Below are 22,309 nucleotides of genomic sequence, written 5' to 3'. Positions count from 1 at the left end.
TCTAAGTTTTTGCAGCCAGTGGTCATTTCTTTTCTTATAGCTATAGAGCAGGGGTCCCCAATCCCTGGGCAGCTTACCGGTACCGGTCTGAGACCTGTTAGGAACCGGGCTGCACAGCAGGAGGTGAGCAAAGCTTCATTTGCGGCTCCCCGTCGCTCCCCATCCCTCCGCATCCCTCCCCGTCCCTCCCCGTCCCACCCCGTCGCTCCCCGTCGCTTCCCCCGTCCCTCCCCATCACTCCCCCGTCCCTCCCCGTCCCTCCCCGTCCCTCCCAGTCCCTCCGCGTCCCTCCCCGTCCCTCCCTGTCCCTCCCCGTCCCTCCCCGTCCCTCCCCGTCGCTCCCCGTCACTCCCCGTCACTCCCCGTCACTCCCCGTCCCTCCCCGTCCCTCCCGTCCCTCCCCGTCCCTCCCGTCCCTCCGCGTCCCTCCCCGTCCCTCCCCGTCACTCCCCATCCCTCCCCACCCCTCTGCATCCCTCCCCATCCCTCCGCATCCTTCCCCATCGCGCATCCCTCCCCATCGCTCCCCATGGCTCGCATGACCGCCTGAACCGCCCCCCCCCACCCCGTCCGTGGAAAAATTGTCTTCCAGGAAACCAGTCCCTGGTGCCAAGAAGGTTGGGGACCACTGCAGTAGGTATATTTTACCACATCATCTCTTTTTTATTTATTTTCACGTACAAATTTGAAATAAAAGTTAAGAATAAGAGATAAAAACATAACCAAATTAGTCCAGCTACTCTGAATTCCCATCAAGAGGTGGCAGTTATTATTTCAGTTGCTGTATAAATGGCTGATTGACATATTTAGGAGTCACTACCCGTCTTCATAACTCCAGAAATAAGGGCTTCTGTTAAAATGAAATTTACCCTCATACCTGTTGTTTTTGGGAATATGTTCCGAGGTGTTGATGTTTTCAAAAATTGTGTCAAGTGAACAGACTCAGGATTCTACAGTTTGATCTTGTTAATGTCTTGGGTTTGGGTGAAATGCCTCTTGAGAACATGTGAGTCTATTGGAATAGGGTTTTTGAATTATATTCCATTACTGTCTATCATATACTACTCTGCTTATTTCCTTTATTGCAGGTATCACAACCTAGTCACTTTTTAAAAATGTATTTACTTGTTATATATTTTCTTTACTAGGTATAAACTCCAAAACAGATCTTTTATGTTTCTTTAACTGCTGAATCTCCATTGCTTGGGACAGTGTCTAGTTCACCTTGGTCCTCAATAAATATTTAGTCAGGGAGTGAATGGATATTGTACAGCTATTGGCTTTTATACGAAGAGTTATTACACTAATGAGTAAGGGTGTGGATATAAATAGGATGTTGTGCTGTCCCTGCCCCCAAGATGTTTACATTGGAATTAAAATAAGGACAGAATTGTGACACACGGTGGTAAGGTCAGTATGAAGTCAGTTAACTATATTTTAATTGGGTGAGGCGGTGGGGCTTTCCAGAGGAGGAAGTGGCAGTTTTGCTGGATGTATCGTTCCTCTTTATATGTATGAACATATAGGCTTTAAAAATGTACCCCTCTTAACACTTCTTCTAGAGCCTGTCATCCTCAAATAGACCTACTCTGGGATTGAAATGAAAATAAAAAACAATAAAAATAACAAGAAGAGCTATGTTTTGAGTACCTGCCATGTGCCAGGCATGGTTTCAGGAGTCTTTTTTTTTTTGCGGTACGCGGGCCTCTCACTGTTATGGCCTCTGCCATTGCGGAGCATAGGCTCCGGACGCGCAGGCTCAGTGGCCATGGCTCATGGACCCAGCCGCTCCGCAGCATGTGGGATCTTCCCGGACCCGGGCACGAACCCGTGTCCCCTGCATCGGCAGGCGGACTCTCAACCACTGCGCCACTGGGGAAGCCCAGGAGTCTTATAGTTATTAGTGGAACTTAATCTTTACAACATGCAGAAAAGACAGGATGGTTATTATCCTTATTTCACAAATAAAGGAAGGTATGGGAGGTGCCTGCCCTGCTCGCGGTCAGGATCTGCGGTTCTGTTCTTTCCCCTGTTCTTACTGCAGTTGCTTCACTCCAAGGCTCCGGGGGTGGGGTCTGGTGGATTTCTGCAGGCTTGTCTTGTTCCTGAAGTGAACCATGGGTGGAAAGGACTGACCTTTTTCCAAACCCCTCTCAGCTGTCATAGTTATACACTCTGGCAAGAGTATTGGAGGCAGAACAGGGTTGACAAGCCCAGCTGGGATCTTCTGGGATGATCTAAAGGTCTGCTGAAATGGCCTTGGCTTTCTGGCTTGGCTTTGGGGCTTTTGATGCTTCTTTCTTGGCTAGAGGACCTGCCAGTTTGTAAATCCTCCGGTGCTACCTCTGGAATGCTTGTGTTCTTTCTGCCATGGCTCTCCCTCTTGTGGATATTTTGCTCAGTAGCAAACCCCTTTGACAACAGGCTGCCTCCTTAGCCTGGACTGTTCAGTGCACTTCTCTGATATGGGACACACAAGTCACCATCAACAACGGCCAATTGACATTCCACTGGCATTGCCCGACAGATGTTTACGTCTGTAAATTATGAACTGAGCTAATGAAAAGAACTGAGTAAATGAAACGAAACAAGCGGTGGAAAAGTGGACACTTCTTAGGATCCATTTATTTCGTGGCACTGGGTCTTAAACCATCCCTTGAGTTGGGAGGAAAGCAAGAAGCAGCTCATGCGAGGTAGAGGGAACCACATGTGCATAGACACGTGTGATGGCCCAGCGCATATGGGGAACTTGCAGTAGTTGGACATACCTAGAGTTTTGAACATGACAGGATACTAAAGAGGGAGCCAGTGTAAGTTTCTTTCTTTTTTTTAATTAAAAAAATTTTTTTAAGTTGAAGTATAGTTGATTGACAATGTGTGGCAAATATTTCTTAATAAAAATGTTAAGTAACACGCAAAAGGAAGATAAGTATTTTTCCAGACAGAGTCGAGATCTTTTTATTCCGAGAATCACGTGACGTCTTTTCCCTCCCCTTGATTAATTTAATCGCCTTTCTCCCCCTCGCCCCCATCCTTCATCAGTTTGAGTACTGCATGTCAGTCTTTTCACCAATGATTTGATGGTTACTTACGTGTACTGTTTTGAGCTAAATATTACCAAATGGTTATAACTGACTGTGCTCTTCCCATCTGGAGATGTTTTAATGAGAAGCAAGTCAAATGCCTGTTGGGTTTTCACGTGAAAATGTAGACTGAAGGCCCATCTTGGTGTCTCATTAGGATTTTGATGATGTTAAGCCGCCTGCGTTGGCTTTAAAGAGCTTCCTTTTCTCTCCTGCACGCCTGCTAGCTCGGTGATGTGATGGTTGACATTGCAAGTAACATCATGTTGGCTGACGATCGTGTCCTGGGGCTGGCGCAGAGGGAAGCTAAAGCCTGCAGTAGGATCGTTCAGTGTCTACAGCGCATCGCCACGTACCGGCTAGCAAACGGAGCTCATGTTTATTCAACAGTAAGTGCAACGTTAGCCTAGAATTCTAAGGAAAAGGTTCATGTAAAGCAGCTCTAGCTCAAAAGAGATAAGTCTGTTCCCCATTATGGGGTATTTTGTTATTGCTGATTATTACAGAATTTCCTGTTCTTAGACATTTTAAGAGAGAATTTTGCCTCTGAATAGTCTGTGTCCTTGGTAACTGGAAAGTGCTATCTTAATTTGTAATTTGAACGGTTAGCACTGTCTCATCCTCTGAAACTTGCTACAACACAAATAACAGCACTATAGAATTGCCCTCCTGTCACATACCCACTGTCCACCCTAGCTGGTATTCTATTCCCGTCCCTGAAGGATGTTTTGAAACAGTGCTTGATTTCTTGCCCAGGTTTCAATTTCAAAAGGGAACAAGGATTCCAATCCCCAACCCTTCTGAACATATGGGCATTTTTCAGTCAATTTCACTCTTGGGATAATGAGTTATTTATATGTAATAGTCACTGCATTAAATAGTATTGTTTTATTTGTCCTAAATTTCTTGGTGTACTGCTTCCTTTTTTTGTTCTAAAATGTGGTAAATATGACAAACGTAAATATAATAAATAATGCTTTATTCTTTTAGCAGTCATATTCTGATCTGGCCCATGATTTTCATTTTCTAACTATTTTAATGGATTCATCGAATGTTCTATACCTCCTCCTGTGATTTTACACAATTCAAGATTGCTGTCTTTCCATTGATCAGTGGAACCTTTTTGATGAGACTGTGTTTTATTGGTCCTTTTGCTCAGTTAAGTTTAGGACTGCTTTCCTGAATAATAAACAAAATGGAGGCTTAGCATGACTCCTATCTTTTTTTTTTTTTTTTTTGTGGTACGCGGGCCTCTCACTGCCGTGGCCTCTCCCGTCGCGGAGCACAGGCTCCGGACCCGCAGGCGCTCAGCGGCCATGACTCACGGGTCCAGCCGCTCTGCGGCACGTGGGATCCTCCCGGACCGGGGCACGAACCCGTGTCCCCTGCATCGGCAGGCGGACTCTCAACCACTGCGCCACCAGGGAAGCCCATGACTCCCATCTTGACAACATAGTTCAGGGTAGTTGCCCTCTCAGGCATATGATCTTACTTGAAATGAGCTTGCCAGTTTTAGGGCCACACTTGGTCCTCCAGGTCATTTAGATCCATTTTCAATCCTGTGCTTCAGCCTTGCTTATTACTCAGCACAGAGAACTTCCTTCGTTCTTCTGAGAACCCAAGGATATAATAGGGGGCAGTATAGTGGGTATTTGCACAGTATTTCAAAGTATAAAAAGGTTTCTGAGAAACTATATATCTACTTATGATATGGCTTCAAGGCCATCTCAAAATGGCAGTTTTCTTTCTTTCAACTGAGGTTTCACATGTTTATCATGATTATATATGTCTTTGATTGACAAAAAAATTTCGAATATAATTTGCTAAATATAATTGAATTTAGTAAGATTTTTTGCAGTGTGTCATCTGTGGGACAAAAGCTAATGCAAAGATTCCTTAGTCTTAAAAATTTAGGAAGCCACCAGTTATTTTCTACTGTGCATACGGTACTTGGAAAATTCTGCCTTCTTATATTTTAAAATTTTAATTTTCCCAATAGATTTTAGATGCCTCGCATGGAAGTCCTATGTTTAAAAAAAATTTTTAAAAGAGGACTTCGTCCACATATGGTACTTAGAAAGATGCCTTCCCTCTATAGTAGGCATAGAATGAATCATCCTTGAAGCAGGGAGATGTCATCTTGTCCCTGAAATTTACAGCACATGCTGTCATCTTGATGGATGTGAAAGAGACCCGTCAGCCTGTCACTTCTCATGCCCTCTCTGTCGTGGTTCTCACAGAGGGAGTGGTGGCAGCAGTCCTCCGGACATGGGCTTGGTGGCTGTTTGTATCGGCAGGCCATACATTTTGGTGGACCCTCGAGTTCAGTCTCACTCTTGCATTCCTTAAAATTGTTGGGGCCCGTGCCATCTTTTTTAGGTGATTTTCTGGCCTAATTTGCTTTTAAAATCTGTTCATTTCTGTCTGGCCTAGCACCTCCCTTCCTTTTCTGACGAAACAGCTTTGGAGCGACTCTGTATAAAGATTTTATTGGTGAAACTTAATGCTGAGAGTTGTTGTCCCCATGAAAGAAAAAAGTGAAGATGGCATGAAGTGTTGAATGAAGCGACTTTTAAGTGTATTATGATCATTAAGGGTGTCTACTGATTTTTCTAGCTTGGTGGGGTTTTTTGTTTTTTTTTTTTTTTTAGTAAGACACTTCCATCTTCAGCTCATAGTTTCCTGCAGTGTACTCTTCAAATTATTGTAAACTGACCTCTCATTTGTATCTGATCTTCCATACTTTGGGACTTGCTCTTTTCCTCTGCACAGGTATCTTTCTATTTTAGGACATCCTTTTGCTTCCAGCGTCTTTTTTCATTCTGCCAGTTATCTACAGTGTCTTTGTTTAGTAAGAATGTGAGCTTTCTCTTCTAGCTTATGTATAGTGTTTTGTGTTTGAAACTCTTTGAAAGTGCTTTTTTCCCATCTTATACATCTTTTATAACTCCTGTTTGATTGACTTTTGAAGTATTCACCCAATATTGCTCTGGAGGCTTATGTCATCAAGGCTGCTGGCTTCACTGGGATGACATGTACCGTGTTCCAGAAAGTGGCAGCTACTGACCGGACAGGCTTTTCTGACTATGGGAGGCGGGATCCGGATGGAAACCTGGATAAACAGCTGAGCTTTAAGTGCAACGTTTCAAATACGTTTTCAAGTCTGGCTCTGAAGGTACGTTATATTCTGTAATCATTTAAGGCTCTACAGTTAGATTAGAATACAGTCGACCCTCCGTATACGTAGGTTCTGCATCTGCGGATTCGACCAACTGCAGATTGAAAATATTCAGTCAAAAACAAAAAATCCCAGAAAGTTCCAAACAGCAAAACTTAAATTTGCTGCATGCTGGCAACTATTTACGTAGGATTTACATTGTATTTTCAGTTATTTACATCGCATCTGCATTAGGTATTATAAGTAATCTAGAGATGATTTAAAGTAAGTATACTGGAAGGTATGCTTAGTTATATGCAGCTGTTATGGCATGTTAACGTGAGAGACTTGAGCATCCGTAGGTTTTGGTATCCGAGGGGGTCCTGGAGTCAGTCCTCTGTGGATGTGGAGGATGACTGTACTCAGAATGTTTTGCTTTGCAGAGGTAACCATACTAAAAGTTATTTGGAGGGAGGGGATATTGGTATTGCCTTTGCTGTTGTTTTGAAAGAAACTTAGACCAAGAAGGGACACATCCTGATTTTCATGGGCCTAGACATTTTTGCCCTCTGGACTCCTTTCTCCACACAAATATGTCAAAATTATATTTTACAACTGCAGTGGTAAAAAGATGAATATATTAATATTACATATTAAGACATTTTCTTTGACTTTAAAGTTCATTTTTATGCTTCTGATTTTAAAGAAAAATGTTTTCGTAGACCTCCTAAAAGCATTGTGTGCCCTTGGCTCTGGGCCTAATGGGAAAATCCAGGCCATTTAATCAGGCAAGCTGTAGATCAAGATTTTTAGCACAGAAGTGCAAGCGTGTGACATGTGTTCACAAATTGTGTGTTTTATTGCAGTACGCAAAATTTAAAAGCATTTTTATTGATTTTTAAAATTTGCGGTTCAGGCGTGTTTCATTAAACTGCATTGAAGCAAACGGTGAAAGTGCAATTTCAACACCCTGGAGTCACGATTTTTTGTTGAGCTTTGTGTGGCCACGTGTAACTATGTGTTTGGTAGTTTATAATTACACAGTGCTTTCTGTGTTTCTGATTTGTTCCTGAATTATGTCGCAAACAGTATTCCAGTCATTTTATGCCTGCAGAATAATCAATGAAATAGGTGTTAGGTATCTTGGTACACTGTGGAGGCTCAAATATTGAATGAATGAAGAATTAATATATTTTGTCATATTTGACCCTGGTGACCTCCATAAGGAGAGCCAGTTTGCCTAATTTAATAATAGTCCAACTTCCCCCACTGCCCAAGACAATCTCAACTATGTCAGAATGTCTAATGATAACATATTTACTTGACACCATATATTCAGACGAAAATTGGCAAGATTTGTTGCTCTTGGCTGTATGAGAGTATTTGACGCACCGAGCGATGCTACTCCTTAATGCCTGCTCCTTTCCTTAGAGTATTTTTTATTGGTAAAAACATACCACAAAAGGCATCAAAACAGCATCACACACAAGCCCATGAGAAGTGTATGTCTTTTAGGAATATTTAAAATTGATGAACCCTTCTATCTTAGATGATCGTCTGAGAGAAATTAAAAATGATGAAACCCAACGTTTCATCAAGTTTACAACCTATCCCTTTGGGTGAGGAGAGTTTCTACCTGCTGAAGTAGAAAGCTTTCAATGAATACTCTCAAATTTGTTAATTTCTTACTGTTCTATCATTTTAAGATCATCTTGGTGGCCAGAAACCAGGGACACATCACATTATTATTCATGCTTTATAGGTGGACATGCTTAAACCTAGTGAAAACGGAACATATCCTTCATGACACAAAATTAGTTAAAAATTTTAATGTTGAGAGTACCAAATGCCTTAGCATTTTAACAGGAAACTTACATTGTAGACTGTATACTATGGCAATTTTTACTCTTTTTGCCTGTTTTTTTTTTTTTTAATGCCTTGAATATACTAACTAGACACCTTGAACATCTCATAATTGCATTACCCTTGGATGGGAGAACATGCTAGCGTAAGAAGTTAAACCCATAAAAAGACAGTCCTTAGCAGTAGGAGCCTAGCTTGAGTTGCCTTCCACATATTTCTTGAATCTCTATTGTCCTGTCTTTATTACCTTCACAGCCCAGATTGGACTTCCATTTTGCATTGCCCACGCCATCGTGAGCTCCTATTTAGTCTCTGTGTCTCCAGGCTCTTCTTAAAAATTCATTCCTTTTCATACAGATTGGTCTGCCTAAGGCAGTCTTCAGCCAACACGTACCAATCCAACCATACCAATTAGTAAAATATTGAAGTACTTCCTTACCCTTTAGCGAATAGCTGCTGCCCCAGTCCCCTGAGTCTCCTCAGCTGGCATCCTGGTCCTTCTTTCAGGAACACAACCCTGTCTGTCCACCCTTTAGCAACTGAAGGGCTGGCACCTACAGAGCAGAGGTCCTGTACAAGACTTCCCCTCTGCGGAAGCTGCTCAGATTGTTAATATTGTGAACGTTATCCCTGCATTGACCCGACGTGGAAATGGACCTTGCAGATCCCACGATAAATGGTGTCCCTTGGAGGCTTGGTGTCCCTCTGGAGGCTGGCTGTCAGTTAACGTCCTCATTTATCTGCCCTTGTCTAGTAACAGAAAACTTCCCTTGTTGTCTCTTCCAAGTACTGGCCATTCTTAGGCCAGGCTCATGCTCAGTCTTCTACTAGAAACCCTGCTTCTCCTCTCCCCTCCCCAGCTCCTTGGTTTTATGATAACACACAGAAGAAATGTCAACTTCAGGAATCTTACCTAATACCATTTGGTCTGTCCTCATCTCTTCCATCCTCATCTTAATCTCTCTTCCTCGCTTTGCCCATAACACTCTGCTCATCTCTGGCATTGCATGTTACACACAGGAGCCAAATGGGTTTCTTACAACTCCTGCGTTGGACTGAGGGTTACTCGAGGTCAGAGCTAGTGCTTGATTCATTGATGAAATCCAGTGCCTGGTCTCAGTCATTCAGCCAGTTGGAGATTGAATTACCTGTCCTCTGACCCTTACAGCACCTAATCTAATTTTTTTCCTAACCAAATGCTTCCTTCCACTGTTGCTACCATAATTCAGATTTGTTAGCATCCAAAATATTACCTATTTTCGATTAACTGCTAAGAGCTTTTAGTAGCTGTTGGTGTTTTGAATACAGCTGTTAATGTAGCCAGAAAGAATTGGTTCTTTAAAATTTTTCTTGACTGGAATTTAGAAATCACGTTTTCTTTATGCATCCCATATTTCTCTCATCCCATCTAGGGCTTTAGCCCACCTGAAGTCCTTTTCATTTCCAAGCCAGTCGTATACATCGTCACACTTCCTGCCTTCATTTGTGCCCTTTTTCATGCCCTCAGTGTCCCCCCTGCTTGGGAAGATCCCTGCTACTGTCTTCTAAGACTCCATTCGGTTGGCAACTTCCTTCTCTTCCTCAGACAGAATTCATCATTGCCTGTTAGCCCTATAGTGCTTTGTTCACTGTCTAGAATAATGAGAAGCTGGTATGCTGGTGAGTTGAGTTATAGTGAGAGGCCAGAGGGTATGGTTACCTAAATGTGTTCCTGTTCGGCTCCCCCACTTAAAAGCTATGCAAACTTGGGCAAGTATTTTAACCTCTCTGAATGTCAGTTCCTTTCTGTTCCATAGGGATCATGAAGTGGTACTAAACTCAAAGGTTTATTGAGAGGGTTTAATGAGGCAAATATGTAGACATTTATAGCAGCGCCTGGCACAGGGTTAGCACTTAATAAATGTTAGCTCTTATGGTTTTATTATTGTTGTTGTCTTTTCCTTGCTAGATTTTTAATATTTGAGGGCAAGGACCATGGCTTATTTCATTGTATATCTCTAGATTCTGCACAGTGCCATGCATGGAGGAATGAAACATCCAATAAATGCCGTTGAACAAAAATTAACAGCCAAACTTAATTCGCAAAGAAAGTCAGTTAAAAAAAAATTCTAAAGGCAAACATAATCCCTGTTAATCTTCAACAGTGAGATAATCAAAAGGTGGAATGAAGTTGATAACTAATTATACACAAGAAAATAATTAGGATGTATCATAACATCTATCTGTTTAAAATCTAGTGAGTCGATAGTCAAGGAGACATGAACAAATTACTGTTTTTAATCAGCTGGCTCTTTGACCCATTCTAATTTTATTGTTAGAATTCTAGAGACTTAAACAAAATTAGGATTTCAGAAAATTTTGATTTATTAATTATGTAGTGTCAGAAGTGCAGATTATTTAATAAGGAATGATGTTAAAATCTAGTGAAAATATTTGAGTTAACATCTGTTATGATACTTATCATTTTCTTCTTAGTGTCATTCTAAATAAGAAAATATGCATGAATTCAAATAAATTCATGATTAGAGCTCTATGATAACATTATTTCATGTGTGTAGTTTGTCAATTTTTTAGTATTGAAGTTAAAACTAAAGCTGAGTTGTAAAAGTCAAAACAGGACGAGATTTTAGATGATTGTTGGTAAGTCAATTACTTTAAGGCATTTTTCTCTCTCCCCAGCCTCCAGATAACGAACGACCTGCCACGCTGTGGCAGTACAGGCAGACCTCGGAGATATTGCAGGTTCGGTTCCAGATAACTGTAGTAAAGCAAATATTGTAAAAAAGCGAGTCATACAAGTTTGTGGTTTCCCAGTGCATGTAAAAGTTATGTTTATACTATACTGTAGTCTATTAAGTGTGCAGTTGCATTATGCCTAAAATACAGTGTACAAACCTTAAATTAAAAAATACTTTATGGCTAAAAAATGCTAACTGTCTGACAACACAGGGTTGCCACAAACCTTCAGTTTGTTAAAAAAAAAACACAAAAAAACCCACCTCCTGCCCCCCAAAATGCAGTTATCTGTGAAGTGCAATAAAACGAGGTATGCCTGAAATAATAATAAAAATACTACCCGCAGTTCCATAGCCTTTTGTGCTTGTCATGGTCATGATCTCCTTTGGTCCTCATAATCATTTGTTAGGAAGATCATTAGCTGCACATGACAGATGCAACTCACAGGGTAGACAAAATGGTGCAGTGTTAAGCAGCTACCACATGGTGAAGCTGGGATCCAAATTCTGGTTTCTTCTTTCAGATCCCATGTTCCTCTCCCTATGGGTGGCATATGGTCTTCAATAATAGATGTTAGACACCAAAAACATGTCTTTCCGAAAGTTTTTTTTTTAATTGAAATATAGTTGATTTACAATGTTATGTTAATTTTTGCTGTACAGCAAAATGATTCAGTTATACCTGTATATACATTCTTTTTTATATTCTTTTCCATTATGGTTTATTACAGGTTATTGAATGTAGTTCCTTGTGCTTTACAGTAGGACCTTGTTGTTTATCTATTCTATATATGACGGTTTGCTTTTGCTAACCCCAAACTCCCAGTCCATCCCTCCCCACTCCCCCTCCTCCTTGGCAACCACAAGTATGTTCTCTATGTTTCTGTTTCATAGATAAGTTCATTTGTGTCATATTTTAGATTCCACATATAAGTGATACCATATGGTATTTGTCTTTCTCTTTCTGACTTCCTTCTTGTGTGATAATCTCTAGTTCCATCCATACTGCTGCAAATGGCATTATTTCATTCTTTTTTATGACTGAGTAGTATTCCATCGTATATATGTACCACATCTTTATTCATTCATCTGTCGAAGAACATTTAGGTTGTTTCCATATCTTGGCTATTGTGAATAGTGCTGCTATGAATATGAACATAGGGGTGCAGGTTGTCTTTTTGAATTACAGTTTTGTCAGATATATACCCAGGAGTGGGGTTGCTGGATCATTTGGCAGCTCTATGTTTAGTTTTTTAAGAAACCTCCATACTGTTTTCCGTAGTGGCTGCACCAACTTGCATTCCCACCAACAGTGTTACGAGGGTTCCCCAGAGGTTTTTAGGAGAGATTTTTCTGATTTATTAGCTATAATTTGTATGTTTTATATCTATTTCCATTGCTGTAATCCATATGTTTAAAAATGAATATATGGTTAAATGAAATTATTACCTTTGTGTTCTTGTCTTAAGGCTAACTGGCAAAAAGTATAGTCACAGTAAATGTGACAGATGTGTTCCTTAGTGATTTTTTTCATTACATTTACAACCTTTCTGGAATAAATGATCAGTACTTCTTTTAAGGAGATTAAATATGCAGGTGTTACTTTTTTACTATAAAAATTAAATATTATTGATATAGGTGAAGTTTGCTTTTCCAGCACCTCAGGCCACCCCAGGGGACCTATAATTATTATTTAGTAATATCCTTTATTGGACTTTGAAAGATGTTTTAGAAATCTAAGTGTCTAACAGCCTGGAATTTTTAGCTCTCATCTCTCAGGAATCTCAGTACACCTGAGGTTTTTCATTTGTTGTTGTCGGGATGGTTTTACAAGTTTAAATTTGTGTAGAAAAAAGCTTATACTTCTAGAAAGTATAGTTGTCATTTCCTTTTTCAGCTCTTTTAGAAAGTAAAGTATGACCTCTTTTTTTAAATTAATTTGATTTATTATAAAACTTTTCCAGAGAGCTACACTTTGTTTTCAAGTTATTTTGTGTTCACAACAGAATTATTTTATGAATTTTAAAGTACTTAAGCTTAATAAATGTCTGGTATGTAACAGTTCCTCAGGATTTTGACCTTCTAATTAAATCAGTCTACTGATGTTTTTCCTTTTTTACATGCAACCTTATATACTTAGGAGAAATTTATATACTTGATAGAAATATACTATATTAGTGAATGAATTTATAATAAACTTTGTTTTCCTATCAAGTTATATTTGTGAGAATAGTAGAAACCTTTTCATATGTTTTCTTAGGTGAAATATTTCTACTGAATATTTTCTTGGCATCCTCAACTTAAAAGTAATATTCAACTGTCAATATTCAAACTTCTGAAATACTTTTTTCCAACAGATATTTATGGTTATTTGCCGTGTTACAACATTGTTCTAAGCACGGCAGTTAAAAACTAAATCTGAAGTCAATCATTTGCTTCAGTAGAACCTTTTAAAAAAATGCCACACAGACTTTCATTAATTTCATAAACAATGGGCTATTTTATCAAATACTAGTGCCAGGAACTATTATTAACATAGGCTATCCAAAAATAAATGAGATTATCTGCATTCAAAAATTCTCTTACTCTAGTTAAGAGGAGCAGACAGTGAGATCCACAGTGCTGCTTTTAAGTATTAGTTATCATGGAGCTGTGTACAGAATGCTGCATGAGTCTAGAGGAGGGAGCACCTACCTGTAAAAGCAGTATCTGGACGAGTCGTGTAATTAATCATCCCCCCCAACCAAAAGCCCTATTTATAGAACTTTGCAGCGTCCTTCTCTTGGCTGCCAGCCTTTCTCGTCCCGATCCTCTGTCCTTTGCATTGCCAGCAGAATTAACTTACTGAAAATCAAATCTGACCCGTGTGAGCTTACCAAATAAAAGAACCATGGAGCATTTCAGCCGGAGATGCTGACACGTGCACAGTGGCATTTAAAAAGAAGGAGATTTCAAAAAGTGATAAACTCAGTGTGGCCCAGTCTTGTGGTGTAGGGAGAGTTAGGGGATGAATTTGGGACAAGGAAATTAGCCAAATTATATGGCATACTTAGGATTTTTTGGCCATAGTTTCTAAACATTTGGGAACCAAGGTGTTATTTGAACTGAAATAACAACAGATTTGTTGAAGAGGAAATTCTGTTGGCATCGTGTGTGTTGGATTGGAGAGAGAAGTGAGTGCCAAGAAAGCGGCTTTGTGATGTCTTTAAAATAAGGACGTTTTTAGATAATTATTTGCCTCCCTGGTGTACAGATTCATTTTTTATGAAATGCTGAATAATTTATAATTTTAAAATCCCTAATAAAGAAATCTGAAGAACACTCAGTGCCCAGCCAGAATTTTCACTTGTTCCTCTTTGTTATGTGTTTTCCTAAACGTGATGTGTTTCTTAGTCTTCTGCTAAAATAAGTTTGCTGAATCTAAACTTCTATTATGTTTGTGTATAATTTCTTTCTTCTGTCGTTTGACAGTTGGAATCCATCATACATCACCTTAAAGTTTCAGAAGCCCAAATTAATTATACTCACATTTGTGATATGCTCCCTTTGTGCTCATTTACCATATTTTGTCATTGTAAAATTCATGTGGAGAGTGGTCACTGGGATCCCTGTTCTGTTTAATGCTATCTACTTCAGCAATGTACATTATCGGGAAAATTCACCTTATAGCTTGAAATAATCCTTTGTTCACTACTTTAGCGCTCTGAAATAGAGTTTGCTTTTCTCTTCATTTTCTACTTCTTTTGTTCTATGCTATTATATGATGTTTACTTAACGGATAAATTGTTCTAACTATTAAATTTCACATACCTTTAAAAACTATATTCAGCATATAACTAGACAACATTCATAACTATCTAAAATACTCCTGGTTTTTACCTATTAATATGACAACTCTTCTTTGTTTCTGTTTTGTTTTGTTTTTTTAATATATTTTCAGAATACTATTGTAGAGGCTTCTATTCAGCTTCCTCCTTCCCTTTTCTCACCAAAGCAAAAAAGAGAAGTCAGACCAAGTGATGACTCTCTCTATAAGCTTCAACTCATCGCATTCCGCAATGGAAAGCTTTTTCCAGCCACCGGGAATTCGACGAATTTGGCCGATGATGGAAAACGGCGTACAGTGGTTACCCCAGTGATTCTCACCAAAATAGGTTTGTCTGTGGCATATGTCATCCTGTAGTCACTGGACAATACGACTTTATCATGCCCTGTCCCTAAAGATGCTTATTTTTGTTCCTTCTCGTTTTAATGAGTCACTAGTGAAGAAAAGGTATTTGCAGAGTTCCCATTCGTGGATAAGTTGACATTTAATTGTTTATGAAGTTTGTTTCAGAAATATTTTTATTTCCCATATCCTCCAGATGGTGTGAACATCGATACCCACCACATCCCTGTTAATGTGACACTGCGTCGAATTGCGCACGGAGCAGATCCTGTGGCCGCCCAGTGGGATTTTGATTTGCTGAACGGACAAGGAGGCTGGACGTCAAATGGGTGCCGTATACTCTGCTCAGATGAAAATATCACCACCATTCAGTGCTACTCCCTTAGTAACTATGCGGTTTTAATGGTACGGCAGTCGTTAACGTTATGCATAAACACTTAAGTATTCTCATTTTTCCCTATGCGTAGTTAAGCTCAAATGAAGATTGTTTTTTTAAAACTTTTGACATAATTGCTCTCTTTAAGTAAGAGGCGACTTTTGGTGTAATTCTGAGTTTAAAGGGAAATTGAGTTACTACGAAGTGAAATGTATGGGATTGAATTTGGCATAGGAATTTTCAGTAACATTTGTAAGCAAATCCATTCAACTAGACCTTGACCTTAAAATTTGGAAACATCTTGGGTGTATGCAGTCCAACTCTCAACCCAGAAAGCGTGACTCGTTTTGCCCAAAGATGCACAGTGAACAGTGAGACGTTTTCCTTCTTTGCCATCTAGTGCCTTATCCCACTACACATCATAATTTTTAGACTCCTTTTGAATTTAGAGTAATGGTGATAATTTCAGTTTAGTTGCTGCAAGTGACAGTATTGACCCAAATATCTTCAGTGTTAATGTCTTGTGTTATTTATCATTTTACATGTCTATTAATCTTTGGTAGAATAACCAGCTATTAATGTATAGGAACAGATCTTTTTATTAATGAGTCATTTAAGTGAATCTGATTCCTGAGTTGATAATTATGAAATTAGCCATGCTAGTTTTTATTTCATATTGTGGTTATTATAAGATACTAACATCCTGGAGTATGTATACATGCATTCAGAGCGTAAGGAATTACTGATGACTGTGAAGGACATTTCCCAGCAATGGCTTAAGGCTAGCCTGGGAGTGAGGACGCCTGCATTCTGATTTCTGCCTCCAGCTCATCTAGACAGTATTTTATCAAAGCACCAAATAATCTTGAAACGTGATATATTTTACCTTAGGTGAAGTATTATTTTCTTAAAAAGACAAAAGAGCGTCTACCACTGGAAATGGTCTTGAAGCAAGCTTGAATTAGAGTAGATTTTCCTCAATTCTGTGTTTTAGTTTTCTCTTTGCTCCTCAACTTAGGATACATTACCTAGTGTCCCAAACAAGCAGAGGAGTAAGTAGATTATCTGGCAGGGCAGAAGGATTAATGTGTGTGTTACTCAGCCCAGCTGACAGTGGGTAAAGTCTACACTAGCAAAGACTCAGCTGTGTTTGTATCAGTCATCTGTCCTTTTGGGCTTAAAGTTAGTGTTGATAGTTTAGGACTCTCTTCACAAATAGATGTTTGATTTCTGTAAGTCTGAGTCTGGTTTCTGTAAGTTCACATTCTGTTGTTTTGTAGTCACCTTTCAAAGAAAGCTTGAAGTAGTAATTAAAATACGAAGCATTTTCTCTTTCACTTTGAAAGTGTTTTCTCATTCAGGTTTTGATTATAAAGTAACATGAAACTGAGAAGTACTGAAGGAGAAGTAAGAGAGATGCAGCAGCATCTGAAGTTTTTTTAGTAGTTAACTAGAAAAAGTTGGGCAAGAGAAATGAAACGCAGACACACACAAAAGGCATTTTATAAACTTCATTGTTAAAGACATGACACTGTACCATGTGAAACTTTTATTTTTATTTAATTTAATACCAGTTTAAAACATCTATTTTTGAACTTCCTAGCTGTTCAACAATTTAAATTAGTATAATCCTTTTCTTGAAGGAATAAGCTATTCTTTTATCTTTCATACTTTTAATCTTTTAAAAAATGTGATGCACAATTCTTTAAAACTAAGAAATAGCACCAAGATTTTTTTCTATTTTCAAAGAATATCCTTTCGCTTTTCTTAAATATAGCTATGCCACCTAGAGGCAGCAAGGTGAGATGTATCTGAAATTGTTGACAAAATTGTAATAAAGTTAGTATATGGGATTTTTGGAGTTGCTAATGAAACATGAAGGCAAAGTTAATGAAATCATACATACTCTTAAATAAGTCATGCCTAAGATAGAAGAAATAGCTTTAAAAAATTAGAAGTCAACATCTGTTTTTCCTTGCCTGACACTATGAACAGTAGGTAAAATGCTATTTTTCTTGAAAACTGCCTTAATATTGGGTTTTATATAGCACGTCTAAATTCCTGTTTTGGCAGCTAGCCCATAAAACTTTTCCTGCTCTGGTTTTAAATAATTTTGTATTTAAAAAATGATACAAAAGAATGTATTTGTTTGTAAATCTCGAAGAGATACCATAGTTTGGTTCAGTAGACATCCTGCGATAGCCATTTATATCCCAAGTTCTCAAGGAAAAAAGTTAAGCAGTAACTGGGTTTGTTTGAATGATACGATTGGAAGTAGCCAATTGAGCAGGAAACTTTCTAGGAGCTGGGGTCAGTAGGGAACAAAAAAACTGAATGAGTAGGGCCAAACTATTTATGATAGTACTTACTACTTAATTGGTAATGGTAGTGAAGATAAAATAATCACTATACCTTGATTCCCCTTTTGTTATTGTATTCACCTAGAAATGCATGAAACCAGAGCGCACTCGTTTGTTTTTACACGTCTAGTTTTTAAACTTTGTTTATATAAAACTTGCTGAATGAAAGTGAACTTTGGTTTCATTTACTCTATAATTGAACATGAATGCTAGCAATGTTTTTGTTTATATAATTCTTAAGCAGGTACTACATTCTCATGGATCAAATGTTTCAGTTATTTCTAACACTGATGTACAGTGAAAAGTTGAACTCCCAACCCTCTGTCTTATCACCTCTTCTCCACAAAATAGGTAACCCCTGATTAGTTTTTTACAGATTATTGAAGAGATTTTCATGTATATTACAACAAAATGAATACATGGTCCTATTTTCTTCCATTTTTACACGAAGGTTGCATGCTACAAACGTTCTAAACCATGCTTTTTTTCCGGGAAGCAGTATATCTTATGACAATGATAATGATGTCCATGGAACAATGTATCTTATGCTCCTGCTGATATCTTATGAAGGTGGTATTTTTAGGATGATATGAGGGTGGGGATGGCAGTGGCTAATTTTCATTAAGCATTTATATACCAGGTGCTCTCAAGTCTTTATGTGCATTAACCTATTTGGTCGTCATGACCACATCATGAAGTATCCTGCTACTATTATTGCCCCCAGTTTACAGGTGGAGAAACCAAGGCATAGAGAGGCTAAGGACCATGACCAAGTTTTCAAAGGTAGTTAGTGTTGGAATTGGAATTCAGGCTCCAGAAATGTCTTCTTAATCCCACTACTAAATTTCCTTTCTGAAAGTTTCCATATCAGTATTAAAAAACTTTCTCATTCTTTTTCACCTCTGAATATTATTTTATGATCTCACCATAATTTATTTGCATATTCCTCAATTTTATTTGTTTCCAATAATTTCCGTGTACAAAATTATTTTACACATTAGAAAATCTGCAGGATAAATTATATGAAGTAGAATTGGTAATCAAAGGGGGACCAACACTTTCCTTTTTTCGTTAAATTGAGCTAATTGAGCGATGTGCACAGATCTTAACTATATAGCTTGATATTTTTATCTGTGAACACATATTTAGCTGCCATCAAGATAAAGACTTTTACTTGAGCACTCACAGGCTCTGGTATGTTTCTTTCTAGTTAATTTCCATTGTCATCTCAAGAGATAACCCTTCTGATGTCTATCACTGTAGATAAGTTTTTCCAGTTCCATATAAGTGGAAATGTATAGCTTGCACTCTTTGTGTCTGGTTTCTTTCCCATCATTACATCTGTGAGATTCATCTTCGTTTTTTCATGTGGCAGCAGGTTATTCTTTTTTTTTTGCTGCATAGTAGTCCATTGTGCAAAGATATCAAAATTTGTGCATTCTACTGTTGATGGGTATTTTGGTTGTTGCAAGGATCTGGTATCAAGAAAAAGCTGCTGTAAATATTCATGCACATGTTTTTTGTTGTTTTTTTTTTAAATTTTTTAACATCTTTATTGGGGTATAATTGCTTTACAATGGTGTGTTAGTTTCTGCTTTATAACAAAGTGAGTCAGTTATACATATACATATGTTCCCATATCTCTTCCCTCTTGCGTCTCCCTCCCTCCCACCCTCCCTATCCCACCCCTCCAGGCGGTCACAAAGCACCGAGCTGTTCTCCCTGTGCTATGCGGCTGCTTCCCACTAGCTATCTACCTTACGTTTGGCAGGTATATATGTCCATGCCACTCTCTCGCTTTGTCACAGCTTACCCTTCCCCCTCCCCATATCCTCAAGTCCATTCTGTAGTAGGTCTGTGTCTTTATTCCTGTCTTACCCCTAGGTTCTTCATGACATTTTTTTTTCCTTAAATTCCATATGTATGTGTTAGCATATGGTATTTGTCTTTCTCTTTCTGACTTACTTCACTCTGTATGACAGACTCTAGGTCCAACCACCTGTTTACAAATAGTTCAATTTCGTTTCTTTTTATGGCTGAGTAATATTCCATTGTATATATGCATGCACATGTTTTTTGATGGACGTGTGCATTCAGGAGTGGAATTGCTAGGTTCTAGGCACCCATACGCTTTGGTAGGTAATGCCATGCAATTGACCAAAGTGGTTTTATTGGTTTACAGTCTCACCAGTAATGAGTTTTAATTGCTCCACATCCTTGTCAATGCTTGATATTGTCAATCTTTAGTTTTTGCCTTCTAGTGGTTGTGTTGTGATTGATCATTGTGGTTTTAATCTGCCTTTCTTTGGTGACTAATCATGTTGAGTACCTCTTCATTTTCATATTGGCAGTTTGGGTATGCCCTTTTGTGAAGTTATTGCTCAAGTCTTGCCAGTTTTAATTTGGTTGTCTGTTGTTTTCTTACTGGTTTATAGGAATTCTTCATGAGTTCTGAATAGGAGCTCTTTGTTGGATTTATGTGTTGCAAATGTCTTCTCTCAGTTCATGCCTGTTTTAATCAATTCAACTGCCAGAACAGAATACCACAGAGTAGATGGTTTACAAACAGCGGAAATTTTTTTTTCACAGTTTTGGAGGCTTAATTAAGTCCAAGATCAAGAAGCTAGCAGATTCAGTATCTAATGAGGGCTGGCTTCCTGATCATAGATGCTGTCTTCTCTCTGTGTCCTCTCATGGTGGAAGGGGCAGGGGAACTCTCTGGTATCTCTTTTATAAAAGGACACTAATCCTGTTCATAAGGGCTCCATCCTATGACCTAATCGCCTCTCAAAGGCAGCATCTCCAAATAACGTCACATTGGAGGTTAGATTTCAACATACGAATTTTGTGAGGGGGACACGTTCAGTCCATACACATGCCTTTTTCTTTTAATGTTGTCTTTTTATGAGCAGAGTTTCTAATTTTTCTAAATTTTTTTAGTAGTACTTTTTTATGTCCTATTTAAGAAATCTTTGCTTACCCCCAAATCATGAAGATATTTTCCTTTGTTTGCCTTAAGAAGCTTTAAGTGTGTTTTACCTTTCACATTTAGGTCTGTGATTTAATTGGACTTGACTTTTGTGTATGGTGTATGGTAGGAGGATTAAAATCTTTAAGTTATGCTTTGTTTCTTAGGGGAAAAATTAAAAGCAACATAGACATCATAGTCTTGGGGGTTTTTTTGTTTTTTTGTGGGTTTTTTTACATTTTTGATTTCAGATCTATTTTAAAATTTTATTTTATTGTCAAACTCTTCAAAATGCTTATACTCTGACAAACAGAGGGTACCCTGAGATGTTTTTCTTTGGACTTCCTTCCATTATTCAGATCCTGGTGAGTTTAAACAATTACTGATTTATAATTATTCTTATTATTGATATGATGATAACGAATTATTTAAAACTGCCAGTAATTTCATATTTAGTAATTCTTAGGCTAAAAGTAAACCCTTGTAAATGTGTGAATCTCTGTCAAGTAAACAAAGAATTTCAAAAACTCTTCTTCCATTTATTCAGTTCCTTAATAATAACTATCTTTGCAGTTTTTAACATACTTTCTGGTATTCTAATATTCTCTGAATTGATGCAGTTTATTTTGGTGGAAAACTTTACTTTCCGTTTTCTGGCCTATTTTCTTAAACTTTGCACCATATAAAAGAGAGTGACTAGGATCACCATTTAGTGATGGACTGTTGAGTAAGCACCAGAGGCACAGACTTTTCCTATCTTATATATCACTATATTGCAAACTGAATGACACTTCTACTTTTTTTCTCATGGGTGTCTCCTAGTGGCCATTTATGGACCATGTATTTAGTAATTCTTTTAATATAAGTGATTTCATTTATAAAAAGAGAAAGAGTGAAAGGAAGAATCATAGGTAGCAGTGAAATTATAGGATTTGAGGGTATTTGAGATGTCACCTCCTCTCCCTGTACAGGTAGATACTGAATTTTTTAAAGTAGAGGTATAATTGGCATACAGCATTGTATTAGTTTCGGGTATACAGTGTAACGATTTGATATTTGTGTATATTGCAAAATGATCACCACAGTAAGCCTAGTTAGCATCCATCACCATACAGTTACAATTTTTTTCTCTTGTGATGAAAACTTTTAAGATCTACTCTTTTAGCAGCTTTCAAATATGCAATATAGTATTATTAAGTATAATCCCCATACTGCACGCTGTATTGCCAGGACTTTATTTTATAACTGGAAATCTGTACCTTTTGACCCCATTCACCAATGTTTTCGTTATAGTATCACAAAGCCTATATTGTTGACCGATGTAATTGAAAATCATTTTGATTCGGATTTCTACTTTACCTCGTTTGTTTTAATCTTTAACTTCTCTTCTTTCCTATCCCGACCTTCGCAGTTATTTTAAATAGTATTCTCTTGTATTTTTGTCATCAAGATAGGAGGTTTTTCTTAACTTGATCTGTTTCCTTTATACTGGGCAGCGGGTCTGCAAACCCTGGCAGACATTTGACCCACAGGCCTGTTCCAGTCAGCTGCCATTTGTTTGTTTGCTTGATGTTCTAAATGCTGGAAAGCTAGGAGTGG

General features: G+C 38.3%; 1 protein-coding gene across 2 annotated transcripts in view; it reads left to right on the top strand.

Moving 5' to 3' along the window:
* ADGRA3 (adhesion G protein-coupled receptor A3) overlaps nt 1-22,309 on the top strand; it is a 118,754-nt gene that overhangs the window by 79,514 nt on the left and 16,931 nt on the right. The window contains exons 11-15 of one of the 2 annotated variants that reach the window (XM_067735642.1): nt 3,311-3,472; nt 6,055-6,258; nt 10,783-10,845; nt 14,779-14,992; nt 15,203-15,411. In XM_067735642.1, coding sequence (XP_067591743.1) covers nt 3,311-3,472; nt 6,055-6,258; nt 10,783-10,845; nt 14,779-14,992; nt 15,203-15,411 — 852 coding nt within the window. The remainder of the gene's footprint in view (nt 1-3,310; nt 3,473-6,054; nt 6,259-10,782; nt 10,846-14,778; nt 14,993-15,202; nt 15,412-22,309) is intronic. The other variant, XM_067735643.1, reaches the window with a different exon arrangement.

The sequence above is a fragment of the Pseudorca crassidens genome, chromosome 4 (genome assembly GCF_039906515.1).
Source record: "Pseudorca crassidens isolate mPseCra1 chromosome 4, mPseCra1.hap1, whole genome shotgun sequence".
Classification (NCBI taxonomy): domain Eukaryota; kingdom Metazoa; phylum Chordata; class Mammalia; order Artiodactyla; family Delphinidae; genus Pseudorca; species Pseudorca crassidens.
The sequence above is the reverse complement of the archived record's forward strand: the minus strand, read 5'-3'. Positions and strand labels throughout refer to the sequence as shown.